The 14,655-nt window shown below is 41.2% G+C and overlaps 1 protein-coding gene across 2 annotated transcripts in view; it reads right to left on the bottom strand.

Moving 5' to 3' along the window:
• Positions 1-14,305, bottom strand: part of plcd1a (phospholipase C, delta 1a) — an 83,413-nt gene extending 69,108 nt beyond the window's left edge. Inside the window, exon 1 of one of the 2 annotated variants that reach the window (XM_034168925.1) lies at positions 14,150-14,305. In XM_034168925.1, coding sequence (XP_034024816.1) covers positions 14,150-14,180 — 31 coding nt within the window. In that variant the 5' untranslated portion in view covers positions 14,181-14,305. Of the gene's footprint in view, positions 1-155; positions 436-14,149 lie in introns of those variants that run through there. The other variant, XM_034168923.1, reaches the window with a different exon arrangement.
• Positions 14,306-14,655: the final 350 nt, after the last annotated feature.

The following is a 14,655-nucleotide window of genomic DNA, read 5'->3' as shown; positions in this document are numbered from 1 at the left end:
TGAAAGAAGGAATTTATCGCCTCCAGAGTCGTTATAACGCGCACAGATTGACGTGACGCGCGGACCGTCCACGAGTGCTTTAACACGAAACGCATCCCAAATCCACTTTATTCATACATTTAGACGCGTATCCTTGGCGGACTTTGAGCACTTACCCAAGCGTTTTACGTTCTCATGCGCAACTTTTTTCACGAGCTGCTGAAACGCTTCTTCCTGCGAGTTCGTCCTTTTCGGACCTTTATCCACACAAGCCATGTCGCGGCCTAAGTTTTACTCTTGGAAAAAAAACATGAAATAAATAAGCATGCGGTCGGCGTTGTGACCCGGTCTGCTGCTGTGGAGGAGAAGCGGACAGTACGGAGTGCCCACTCCTCGTGGGGCGGTGTCACGGCGTCTCCACGCAGCGATTACAGCCTGATCTGCTGGTGATAAATAAAACACTGCACCTCCAATACTTTAGCTTTCATTTTCTTCCCCTTCTGCACAAAATGACTTAAACATATTGCGCTGCTTTTAATGCACGTTCTCAGTCTCGCAGTAGATTTCCTCACACAGGACCTTTGGACTTCAGCGGAATCTTTCTGCAACATAACCGAACATTGAAATGTTTTGTTTAATGCAGGAGTTGAGTAACAGCGCCATCTCACGGTGGAAATGTATATCGACGCAACCTGCACTATTTCCAGATTGCACTTGGGAGTTTATTCTTTAAAAACACGCACGATGATCCGCTGATTGTTATCACACGCCACTCTGCGCCTTTTCTCACACTGCGTGCACAGTTACAGAAATAGGTCAGTTGCATTCCTCAGGATTCATTTTTATTATTGAGTAAATACAGGCCTGTCAGTTGATCTAAAATGTTAATAAAGTAAAAAAGTGAATTTTGGCTTCCACGGAAGAATATATGTGTATACAGAATTATTAGGCAGCTATTAGTGTGCAGAATTATAATGCAACTAAATGGAAAAACTATTTTTTAATCATCTCACTTATCCATCCATTTTCTTTCGCTTCATCTGGGGTCAGGTCACGGGGGCAGCAGCTCAAGCAAAGCCGCTCAGACCTCCCGATCCACACACACCTCCCCCAGCTCCTCCAGGGGAACCCCGAGGCGTTCCCAAGCCAGCTGAGAGATGTAGCCTCTCCTGCGAGTCCTGGGTCTTCCCCGGGGCCTCCTCCCGATGGGATGTGCCCAGAACACCTCTCCAGCAAGGCGTCCAGGGGGCATCCAGAAAAGATGCCCGAGCCACCTCAGCTGGCTCCTTTCCACATGGAGGAGCAGCGGCTCAACTCCGAGCTCCTCACCCTATCTCTAAGGGAGCGCCCAGCCACCCTGCGGATGAAAATCATCTCGACCACTTGTACTCGCAATCTCGTTCTTTCGGTCATGAGCCAAATCTCATGACCATAGGTGAGGATTAGAATGTAGATAAATCGAGAGCTTTGCCCCCCTAATCAGCTCTCTCTTCACCACAATCAAGGGCGTAGGTTTGGTCTCAGCTTTGGTAGGGACAATACCACCACCCCCCCCCCCCCCCGGCCCCCCTGCTCACCACCACCATCCCCTAACCCACTCATACCATTAGACACACAAGTACAGCATAATACATAACATATGACAACATAATGCTGAATAATTTAACACTTTATTTACAATATTAAGTGTGTAGGCAAACAAACAAATAGCTTAAATAACAAAATTGCACCCAAAATCACGAATCTATTCTATAGGCCTACACCTGAGAGAACAAGACAACAAAAAAAAAATACTTGTGGAGCTAACAAAAAAAAAAAAAAGTTTTTGCAAACAAGATGTATAATCTATTCTCTTCATCAATAATGCTGTTGTAGGTATCTGGCAACCTAATTTGCCAAAAAAAAAAAAGGGATTTCCAATGATATATATGGTGTATTACGGTAAACGTAAGCCTGTGATGTCATAACGCAGAGGAAAAACACGGAAGTTTCACACTAGTGCACCGCTGATTCTCATTACCGTAAATTCTCATGTAAGCCCTCACTTTGAAAAATTTCAACACTGACAGCAAGCCAAGAACCCGTGCTTTCCAACAGTGTGCTATATGTTGCATATATTACGGTAAAGTGCGTTCGGTGACTTCTGAAACGAGGGAAAAGTATGAAAAAGAGCGCAAAAGTGACAGAAAAGTACATAGACAGACAGCAAACATAAATGTAGTATTTTTTGAGGAAAAGGCAGGGTATTAGTGTCATTTGTGAAGGTGTGTGCAGTTTATTTTAAGTGTGGCGCACAGCATTGTTCGCAACCCCTCCCCCCCGCCCTTGTTTTTCTGCACCGGAGCAGTGTTGCCAGATATGAAATATGAAACTATCGTACCAAAACCTCAAAATTATCGTATTTTGGGAGAAATTATCGTACACAAACAAAACGCATACAACGTAGCTATTTTAGCGTTTTTTTTAATTTACAAAGAATTTTATGTCACATTTTTAAACAGTAATTATAGTAATGGGGAAACTGGCACAAAAAGAACGCAAATGCACAAGCAAGACTGTGAAGTAACACAAACGTGTTAATTACCAGACTAGAAAGAGTCGAATTCAACCTCGAGGTCGCTGTCGTCATCTGATGCCATGGACACTTGTGCAGATTTTGTTGAACACAGAAAAAATCTTGACACCTCCATAAGGAACTTGAACTTTTTTTTTATTTTTCTTGTATATCTCTTTGCTCTTGTGTTTTGTTCGTTTGTTATTCCATTTGTTGAAATAGTTTCGAAAAAAAAAAGATGGTTGGGGAATCTTCCTGTCCTGTCCTGCACAGATTGGATGGGAACTCATTACTTTGTATGGGGAGGGGGCGGGCTTTCAAATGACTGTCCCGGCAGCCCAAAGCCTGCAGCAGCCCTGTGTGTGGTGTGTCTTTGATGCCGCCTGAGTGCAACGCCTGCAAAATGATTCTTGGGTGTCAGAGAGAGATGCGTGTTTGGGCAACCAACTGAAATTATCGTACATAATGGATTTTTTCCCATTATTGATCGTACATTTATTGATCGTACATCGTACAGAGGGCAAAACTATCGTACAAATACGATAATTATCGTACATCTGGCAACACTGCACCGGAGCCACCCATCCTCTGCGCTCCGGGACCTCCCACTTTACAAATTAAGCACTGCCTGCCACGAGATGCGCTTTGTTTATGTCCATGTGAGAAGAACGTGAGCCAATGAAATTGCAACATGGGTAACCCTGTCATTCTGGCACGTCGAAAACACAAAACGTGACGACTAAAATTATAGTATCGAGTTCGCAAAAAAATAGTGAATGATTTTGTTATATAAACAAAAATGCTAAATATTGGTAGGGACTATTTTGCCATCCCAAAATATTGGTTGTGACTTGTCCCTATGGTCCATATGCAAACCTACGCCCCTGACCACAATGGTCCGATAAAGCGACCGCATCACTGCAGACGCTGCACCGATCCGTCTGTCGATCTCACGCTCCATCCGTCCCTCACTCGTGAACAAGACCCCGAGATACAGCGTCATCTCACTTATTTAATTCATTTTCTATACCCGCTTACTCCAATCAAAGGCAATGTTGCCAAAGTTACTTTGAAAAGTTACTTTATTAATTGCTTTTTAAGTTACTTTATAGTTACTCCATTCACAGTTTTATGCAGTTACTTTATTAGCTCCTGAATGCAACTAATAAGGTAACTAATCAAACTTGGTTACTCTAACAACTGAGTAGTCAGCAAAGTAACTAATCAGCAAAGTAACTGTTATTTTACTGTTACTCAATCTTAAAAATATCCAAGTTAGATTACTAGTTACTTTATTAGTTACATTTGGCAGCTGCCATAGCTGTATAAAGTAACTTTTCAAAGTAACTGTGGCAACACTGATCAAGGATCTGGAGCCTATTCGTACCGACACAGGGTGAGAGGCAGGGTGGACCCCAGTCTACTACAAGGCCACCACATATAGACAGACAAACTCACGCACTGCATGCACACCTACGGGCAATTTAAAGTTACAGATTCACCTAATCAGCATGTCTTTGGAAATGGGAAGCAGCCAGAGCCTGATCAGGGGTCCACCAATTATTACCTCCTATACATAGCAAATGTTGTTGTTGTTGTTTGCCTTCTAGCTGCTCCTGTTTGAGATGGTTCTTAGTCACCATAGCGGATCCAGCACAGATCCACATTGGGATTTGGCAGAAGTTTAAAATATTCAGTAGACTTGGGAGGACGAATGAAAATTATTAGTCAACTAGTCGGGTACCATTAGTCGTCGACAAGTCGGCTAATAAATTTGATATTGAATGAATGAACCAATTTTAAATCTTCATGGTGAAACTCAAATGTGACATTTAGTTTAACAAATATAAGCACAAAATCACAAATACAAAAAACAGCATTCGCATGAAGACAATACTTGCATTCATTTACTAGGCACAGACTACCCGTTTGAGCTGACTAACTCACCTGCACCCTAAAAACAGATTGGTTGAAACAACCAAAGATTGGTTGAAATGTGTCCAGTCCAACCATTCTGTTTTTAGAGTGTGTCAAAGTTCACACACTCCCTTCACTGAGTGTGGCAGCTTCAACAGGTCTACTCTTTTAAGGCTTAAATGAACTTAATAAATGGCTTTTGACTAGACAACTAAGAAATAATAGTCGACTAGTCGGATGTTAGCAAGTTGCAGTCGACTATTACGACTAGTTGCCCCATCCCTAACATTCAGTGACCAACACAGTCGCGAGCGGCATGGTTAGCACTGTTGCCTCACAACAAGAAGGTCCTGGGATCGCTTTCCACCTGGTCTTCTCTGTGTGGAATTTGTATGTTCTCCCCATGTTCTCGTGGGTTCCCTCTGGGTGCTCCAGCGTCCTCTCACTTCCAAAAGTTAAATGAATTGGTGACTTGAATTGGTGTGAAAATTTTTGTCTGTCTATAAGAGGTGACTGAGACTGAGAAGTTTTAAGCCTGAGCCATAAAAAGTAGGGCGTGGTTCTCCATATTTTGCATTCTGAGAAACCAACATTTCTCAAAATTGCACCCAGTGAGTCAAAATTTCACAGATTCTCAAGTGTTGTTTTCTGTGATAGACTGGTGTCCTGTCCAGTTTCTACCCTGCCTCATGCCTCACATCCTGTCGACACCTTGACACTTGAATGAATTTAATCCCCACATTGCTGGGCAATTCATCGTGCCAATGCAACCCGCTTTGTTCCACCGGATGCCACGCTTTGTCCCATTTGACACCATGTTACATAAATTAATTATTTCATAGCGGATGATGTATTTGCTCTCGAAACTTGGCTGAGGAAACCATTTATCATCACTCTCGGAATCACAGAGAAACTATCTACAGCTGCAGTTTTTCCCATGTGTTTCATGACGTAGAGAACACATTTGGACAGTGGTGGGCACAGATAACCAGAAAAATTAACTTCGATAACAGATAATCAGATAACTGAAAAGTTATCTTCGATAAAGATAAAACAATAAACCACCCAAAAATGTATCGGAAATTACCGATAACCATTAACAGATAAACTCCAATATTTTCTCTGGCACATTTACAACTACTAGTAAAACAAATTTAAGTTTTAATGCCACAATAGCTTCTATTAATATTAAAAGCAACAACAGACCCCACACAATGAGACCACCCTTTTTTCTTTGAACATTCAGCCCCTGCTGGAAGCTTTTGTTTACTACAACACTCCTAGCACAGAGGCACCCAGAGAGCAGCCATAAAGCCAGCTCTCTATCAATTGCAACGCTCCGGTCAGGCGGAGGTCTTGAAAAATAAAGTCATGCTGACTTATGGTTTTGATTTATAACTAACATTAATACCGATAGAATAACTCCATTAATGTCAATTCTGTCATTTGTACAAAGTTAAAATATAACATATCTTTTAATGTTGAATAATGCACTAATTCTGAGGTTTTGTAACAAACACACACAGATCGCAAAGGATTCTGGGTAAAAGTGCCTCTGCTAAACACTGATTGGTTCAGTCATTCATTATGTAAACCAACATGTTAATGTGACATCTGTCACATTAAAGATAAATAAAGATAAATGTTCTTTTGTGAAATATTCGCAAAATGTTTTGCATGTGGAGAGAATTTGCGCATGTTTTATGATGTTGTAAAATGTGCTTCGAGATGATTTATTCATGCAGGAATTTTTTGGACCGAGTTCAAGTTAATTGCGCATCCTGCATCGTGTGTAGTAACAAGCTGCGGTCAACATCTGACGACCACCTCCTGATCGCCGATCGTATGGTCGAATGAAAATCAAACCTGTTTGATATTATTCTGGTTGGCCGTCGTGAGGTTGCTGCTGAAAAGCTACAAGCATCCAAACGCTCGCACTGTGCCTGTGCAAACACTGCAGAGCTGTCTTGTAATGTTATTATTATTATTATTATTATTATTATTTTGCTGTTGTTTTGTTTTGTTTTTAAACTTCATTTGTAAAAATAAAAAAAAACACCATTTGCAAAGCCAAAAAGTTGATTTGACAATCATCTGATATAACCGCGATCAAAATAAATAGAACACTGCCATCTACTGGTTCCCAGACGTTTAGTACTTAGGCCCTCAAGGCCTCTGCTGCCATGAACACTACTGGCCAGTAGATGGCAGTAGAGGCCTTGGAAACAAAATTCCAAATAATCTCTGTCTGCTACATTTAAAATGCGTGGAATTTAACAAACGCAAATACAATAACGTCTATAAACCCAGAGAATATATTCACAAGAGTTTTAGGCACTAGAGTTTAATGCTGTTGTCCGTGGAGCCTGAACAGAGTGTCTGAAATGCATTTGTCCTACTGAGATTACATCATCGTACCCATAATGCACTGCAGCGCATAGCATGTGCTTACAAAACCTTAAAAAAAATAGCACATTACTTTAAAACTAAAACATATATCTGATATTTTCACTTTATAAAACTTCAGACATGACAGTAATTTTAAATAACTTGTCCAAAATTAGTTTGGTTAAAATTTGAACCATAAGTTAAAAATGTATGCCTCTGGATGACTTAGGTGATATTGCCAGCATATTGATATGGTGTTAAAGGAAATAATTATTTTGACTACTTCTTCTTTGACTGCAGAGGATAGAGTCACTTTTTATAGAAGCAATTCTCTTCTGTTTGCAGAGGGTAGAACTGTACATCTATTACAAAACATTTAACAGGTAGGTGCTGAACTAATTTTAAAAATGCTTGTCGCTGTTCAACTTTATCAGTCTAAAAGTTATCGGACAAAAATTAATCGGAAGATAATTGGTCCGATAATGGTTTTGAAAGTTATCTAAAAAGATAATCCGATAATGAAAACATTATCTTCGATAATGATCTGTTATCGGATTATTGGAACTGTGCCCACCACTGCATTTGGAACCGTCTCAAAGGTAATTATTTATAATATTTATATTGTAATGGATTGGTAAAGTTACATTTTCATTCCTTCTCATGAGTTAGATAATGTATCTGGCAAATTATGTTTAGCGTGGATGTAACACCTCGTCATAATTGTTGCGCTGCAGCAATGAGGTGCAATGACGCACAGTGTTTTCAAATAGATTATGCAACATTCACATCTAGTTCACAAAATTAATGTGTGGCAGAGATTTTGAACATTTCAAAATTTTCTGTGCGCACTTGCAGTGCACATCACGCACAGTTTATAATGAGTTTACTGTCTGGGGATCAAATTTGTGCAAGCATCAAGGTACCTTATGACTGCTGGGATCGGTTCCACCCCCTTGACTCTTGATTGAAGTAAGCTGATATAAAAAATAAACGAATGAATATAGCCACCCTTCTGTTCAATTACTGCCATGGAGTCTGTCCATTTCTGGATTTGGTGATGATCAGCTTTTTGTGCAGCAGAAACTCAAGCCTCCCCAATGCTGTTCAAAGAGGTATATTATAATTAATTTATTGTATGAAAATAAAAGCATGTACAAAGGTACAATAAATCGCACATAGTAAGTGTTAAACATAAAAGTCATTGTAATATTTCTTAAAAGTATTGACACTTGGTGCTTTAACCACATGACAGGGCAGACTGTTCCACAAGGTTCCTATTCTATTTGAAAAAAAAGTACTTTCTTAAGTTATATTTACATCTTTGTACATCAAACATGAAAGAGTGGCCTCTTAAGCCCTGGTAAATTCTATTTTGAAAAAAGGGATCTGACCTCACATTTTCAAGACCATGAACAAGTTTATACACTTCAATCATGTCACCTTGTACTCTTCTGTTTTCTTGGGTGGTACGTTTTAAATGCTTCAAACGTTCCTCATATGGAAAATTAGCAAACTCAGATACAATTTTTGTAGCCCTCCTCTGGACTTTCTCTAAAACATTTTTGTCACTCTGCAGATGAGGTGACCAAGCCTGGACACAGTACTCTAAGTGAGGACATATAGGTGATATACAAAATCAAAAAGGACTCCTATGAGATGTGAATAAAAGTTCTCTTGATCATGCCTAAAACTCTATTCGCTTTGGCTGCAACATTACATATATATTTTGAAAAATTTTACTAATTATTTACAAGTACACCCAAATCCTTTTCCTCACTTTCAGTGTCAATTACATTTCCATTCATATTGTATTGATTACATGGATTTTTGCTACCTATGTGTTGTGTTGGCCGCTGAAGAGGAGGTACTGCTGGCCCACCACCAGAGGGCGTCCTGCCTGAAGTGCGGGCTTCAGGCACAAGAGGGCACCGGAGCAACCGGGAGTGGCAGCTGTCACTCATCAACAACGCCAGCTGTCACTCATCATCATCATCCACACCTCCATAAGAGCCGGGCAGCATCTTCACCTCACTGCCGAGAAATCGTCTACCGAACAGGTAAACTGCTCAGCCTAAAGTATCACATTAGTGACGTCCTTACTTCTGTGTGTACAAGTATTTTTTGCAGACGTTCGTGTTTTGTACTGAGTAGTGGTGTGTGGGGAGTTGGCATACTCCGCTCCTCGGTTGGAGGCTACGTACTTTGCCAACAGGATCTGCACGTAAACATTGTGATTGAGAGGTGGAGGTGCTTTCCACCTTTATACTGAACTGTTTGCTGGGTGTTCACGCACCCACCATCACCTGTCTGTTCTTCCTGCCAGCAGTACCCGATCTGACAGCCGGAGGCAGTGGCCACCTGGGGACCCAGCGCTTGGTGGCTCCAGGGTTGCTTCAGATCCGGTGGAGTGGAAGGCGTCTGGGATCCGGCTCTTTTCTGGACGGGCGTCTTCTATCCTCGAGCCTGCTCACACATCACTGTGACTAATTTGACTGTTGATCTCAGTTGTGTTGTCTGTTGCTCTGTTGTGCACATTCACAACATTAAATTGTTATATTTTCGGCTTATTCCATTGTCCGTCCTACACTTTTCACAACACTATGTGCATAACTTTGCACTTGCTGCTATTGAAGCCTAATATCCATTCATCTGACCTTTCTAAAAGTTTATCAGTTTCAATATATAATATATTGTTTTCCCCTCACTGTAAATCTCACATTTAAGAAGGGTCCACAAGTTCTCAATAAAGCTTAAATCAGGCGAGGAATGGGGCCATGTCATTATACTGTCATCTTTGAGGCCTTTGCTACCTATCCAAGCAGTGGACTACTTGGGTATATGTTGTGGAGAATTGTCCTGCATGCAGATCATGGACTTCTTGAATGATACAGATTGCTTCCCCCTTGTACCACTGTTTAAAGAAAGTATCTTCTAAAAACTGGCAGTAGTTTTTTAGGATTTGTTTTAGATCTATCTTCACTCTGATAAGGTGCAACTAGCTCATCCTAAATCAGAGCAGACCATAGGAGTGCCTCTCCTCTCCCCTTGCTGGCAACTGACTCAGAATGAGGCTGTGTGTCCATCAGTGATCCAGCTACTTCCTTTGCAATTCATTTGTATCTTTTGTTCTCCTCATATTCCTTATTACCCTGTTGACTATTTGCAACTACATACTTGGTTTAGTGGCCACGCCTCAATAGCTCAGCCCATTTTGTTGTGTGGGCCGCCAGAAGAGGAGGTACTGCTGGCCCACCCCCAGAGGGCGCCCTGCCTGAAGTGCGGGCTTCAGGCACGAGAGGGCGCTGCCGCCACGGACACAGCCGGGGGTGACAGCTGTCACTCATTATCTCATGCCAGCTGTCATCCATCTTCACTACATCATTCCACTCCATAAAAACCGGACGTCATCTCTCCACCTCGTTGCCGAGAGGTAATATTCTCTGCCGTAATCTAAACTGTGTCTTAGTCTGAACTCTTTTTGCAGCCGCTTTCCTGTGGTGTGCCTTATCTGTGAGATTGGCGTTTGGTGTAATCAGCGAAGGCTTCGCTTCACACCCCAACCAGAAAAGTGGTTAGACAGGAGCTGCACGAGTGTGTGTTAGAGGTGGAGGTGGAATCCCCACCATTGTTGTTACTGGGTGTGCACACACCCACGTCTTACTGTTTTTGCTCCTCGCCAGCAGTACCAGATCCGACATTCGGAGACGGTGGCCACCTGGGGACTCGGGACTTGGCGGCTCCAGTATTCTCCAGGTTCGGTTGCGGAGGAAATCGTGTGGTTCCGGTTCTTCTCAGGACAGACGTCTTCTATCCTCGAGCCTGCCCACACGTCACCTTTGTGAATTGACTGTTTTCATAAATTCTGTAATCCTCTGTATTGTGGTTGTGCTCTTTCACAACAGTAAAGTGTTCATATTCGACTCTTTCATTGTCCGTTCATTTACGTCCCCTGTTGTGGGTCCGTGTCACTACACTTTCCCAACACATTTTGCTTGATGTAAAGATGCTGCCTGATAATTAAGCACACCTTGATGTACTAAAGGGTGTTAATCACTTAGGCTACACCTTCCCTCATTACACAAATACATAATGAGAATGCTTTATGATTATAAGGTCGAAATACTCACTTGCCTAATAATTATGCATGCAGTGTAGGGGAAACTGGGGCACGGTGAATCAGTAGCTATATCTGTAAAACTACATATATTTTTGCAGCAATTATGCCATATTTTTATGCATAAAGACACCCCTCTTATAATTAGTGTTTTGTTTTTGGATACATCAAGGGTAAAACTAAGTGGCAAGTGAAGTCAATTTTTTCTAATCAAAAGTAAATTTTGTGGATGTCAGTGTCTTTGTATTTATTTCTCACAACAGAGGAAAGGTGGCCCAAAATTATTTCTTTACACCATTATGTAAAAAGAAAAATGCTTGTTATGGGTTGAGGTTAAGTTTGACCATCGTCCAACTGATGAGTATGTGTTATGTCTTCAGACTATCAGCTATTTGATAACATAACTCGTGTGACATGCACCCGGGGCACAGTGAATCAGGCACAGTGAATCAGTCGAGAAAGCGATGTACTAAGCCCCGTTATCAAGTAGATGACAAATATCACTTGTTGAAGCTTATACATTTATTTTTCAATGAATTATCTCTATAATTTGTGTATAGAAACAACTGTTTTCACGTTTGAACAGAAATTATGACAGTTGTATTTAGAATAGTTTCTAAAGGACTTATATCACTATATAAGACACACACATTACATAGCTGGTTTGCTGGATTATAGTTTGTATATGCATCAGCATATATTTAATAATTTTGAAGAAATCTTTATAATCAGGTGTTTTTTTTTCATTATATTCTAAGTTGATTCACTGTGCCCCGGACACTAATTCACGGGGCACAGTGAATCAAAAAATTTTAAAAGTGATTTTAAACACCTGTAAATTACACTTGGGAAGAAATAAATAACACAGCCTTAAACAATAACTTGCTGTATTTAATCCACAATAGAATGACCTAAACCTATGCATAATGTGTTTATGCTGCCACAAAACAGTGTTTCTGATCCACTATGCCCTGGCTTCCCCTAAATGAATACACCTGCATGTTATATTCTGCCGTGTGTAACACCATTATGACCTGGCAAAAAATATATATATGTTGCCAAACAAACTTCCACCACCATGACCACGCACATCAAGGTTAAATTCATTTGAAAGTGGGAAAAAGCCACCACAAAGGCATGAGGGGAGGGAAACATTAGTTTGCATTAAGAATCATGTGAATTCTCCATAAGTATGCCGTAACCGTGTTTGGCACTCATCCAAGTGATCCTTTAATTTTTGTGGGGGAAAAAGTCTTGAATACCAGCTAATCCAATTGCTGTAAACGCATAGATAGGAGGTCTATTAGAAAAGTATCCGACCTTATTATTTAAAAAAAAAAAAACCATATGGATTTGAATCACGTGTGATTGCGTCAGACAAGCTTGAACCCTCGTGCGTATGCGTGAGTTTTTTCATGCCTGTCGGTTGCGTCATTCACCTGTAAGCAGGCTTTGAGTGAGGTGTGGTCCACCCCTCTCGGCGGATTTTTATTGCAAATAAATGTCTGAATGATTTGGAGCTTTGCTGCATCAATTTTTTTCAAGAAACTGAGAGACCTCCAGGTGGACACCGTTCGAAAATTAATATGGCTTTCAGGGACGATTTTATAGGGATTACACAGATTACGGAGTGTTACTGCCGCTTTAAGGATGGCCCACAACTCCTGAGAGCGCGGCGTGCTTTGCAGCCACTTCTCTTTCCATGACAAAAACTCCTGTAACAGTGAAATGTGCCGTTCATTTTTAAACTGGACGCTGTCTTGATCCGGTATGTCATCTGACTAGCACAGGAATTGTGAAAAGACGTGGACATCAGCACTTTTTTCGGCACATTAAGACAGACGTGCAGAGGAGTTCCACGCGTTGCGGTGCAGCCGCTCGGCGCAAAGCAACGCCATGATGAAGCCTCACGGGACATGTTCTGGCATGTCCAGCTCATGCACAATCACAATCGGATATTCACATGACTGAAAAGCAACGGGAATCTGTCTGAAATCCACCTCAAAGCCGTCCTGTGAGACCAACACCGAGGTGGTTTTGTCCCGCGTAATGATCGGCTCCGTGGTGCGTCCCTCCACTTTTCTTTCCATGAAAAAAACTCCTGTAATGGTGGAATGTACCAAAAAAGTGCTGATGTCCACATCTTCTGCCTTTTTGTGAAAGTCAGACGAGGTCCCGGATCAACAAAGCTTTCATGTTGGAAGTGATCTGGTTGTTCCAGCGGGGTGTCAGCCTGTCGATGGGGGCTGGGAGCGCGCCGCGCTCTCAGGAGTTGTGGGCAGTCCTTAAAGCGGCAGTAACACTCCGTAATCTGTTTAATCCCCATAAAATCGTCCCTGAAAGCCATATTAATTTTTCGAACGGTGTCCACCTGGAGGTCTCTCACAGTTTCTGGAAAAAAATTGATGCAACAAAGCTCCAAATCGTTCAGACATTTATTCGCAATAAAAATCCGCCGAGAGGGTGGACTACACCTCACTCAAAGCCTGTTCACAGGTGAATGACGCAACCGACAGGCATGAAAAAACTCACGCATGTGCACGAGGGTTCAAGCTTGTCTGATGCAGTCACACATGATTCAAATCCATATGTTTTTAAAAAAAATAATAAGGTCAGATACTTTTCTAATAGACCTTGTATCTCCAATCTGATAGACTGAAAACCATCATTTTAATTTAAACAGACTTTTCCATGAACTTCCCACTAGTTCAAGACTCTCCTAGTCCTAGGGTCCACTAGTCATAGTATTAAGAAGAGCATGTTGAAGTTGTTCTTACATTTATGGTAGGCTATATGTTGCACTAAAGTAGGTAATGTTGCAAAAGTGTGACAAAAAAATAAAATAAAAATAAAAACATTTAGTTATGATGAATTACAATTACTGGTTGATTTTCAATTCAACAGATTTATAGACAACAGTATAATTACAGGTGATTAATGGTGTATGTCAACAGAATCATATGTTTTATTTTGGAAATTGAACAAAACTGGTTCTGGTTTGTTAGCTATTTGAAAGTATTACATTTATTTGTGAACTTTAAAATCAGACTGGGGTTGTAGTAATATACACCATCAAATAATATAAAGAAGTGGACCTCACACATATTCACATATTCTTATCAGAAACGTTTATAACTCATGCTCTTGTAACAACAGGATTATAATGAAAGTAATGTCGTCCATAGTTCCCCACTCACCGTGTTTTCCGACTGTGCCATTTGGCTCCATTCTGAATCCACTCAGAAATAAATCAGCATCAGCAGGGTAGAAGTCTTTTTCTTCTGTTCTGATTCAGCAGTATGAGCTGTGTTTGCTGTGTGAGGTGGACTGTCAGATAATTGTGTTGCCTGTTTGTGCACAGAAGAGTGTGGAGTAAATATTCCCGGCTCTAATATGTGCCCTCACAGTCCACACCCACTGTCACACCGGTCTGACAAGTACGTGGCCGTGCATGCTCTTATGACTTTCATTCAAGCCTCTGGCTGCAGAAACTACACCTCAGGATGGAATTTTACCAGCACAGCAACATATGTATTTGTGTATGTGGTTAAATGTTGTAAGAGCAACACTGTGCTTTGTAGGCTTTGTGTGTGACTTTCAGTGATTTGACAGGGTGTTGTCCTGTAGCCTACAGAATCAGATCTGCCATTATTCTATTATTCTTAGGTGTGGTCTGTGGACCTGCCTCTCCGCAACACATTGC

Source organism: Thalassophryne amazonica, chromosome 1 (assembly GCF_902500255.1).
Source record: "Thalassophryne amazonica chromosome 1, fThaAma1.1, whole genome shotgun sequence".
Classification (NCBI taxonomy): Eukaryota; Metazoa; Chordata; class Actinopteri; order Batrachoidiformes; family Batrachoididae; genus Thalassophryne; species Thalassophryne amazonica.
Note: the sequence above shows the minus strand (reverse complement) of the source record. Positions and strands in the feature narration are given on the sequence as shown.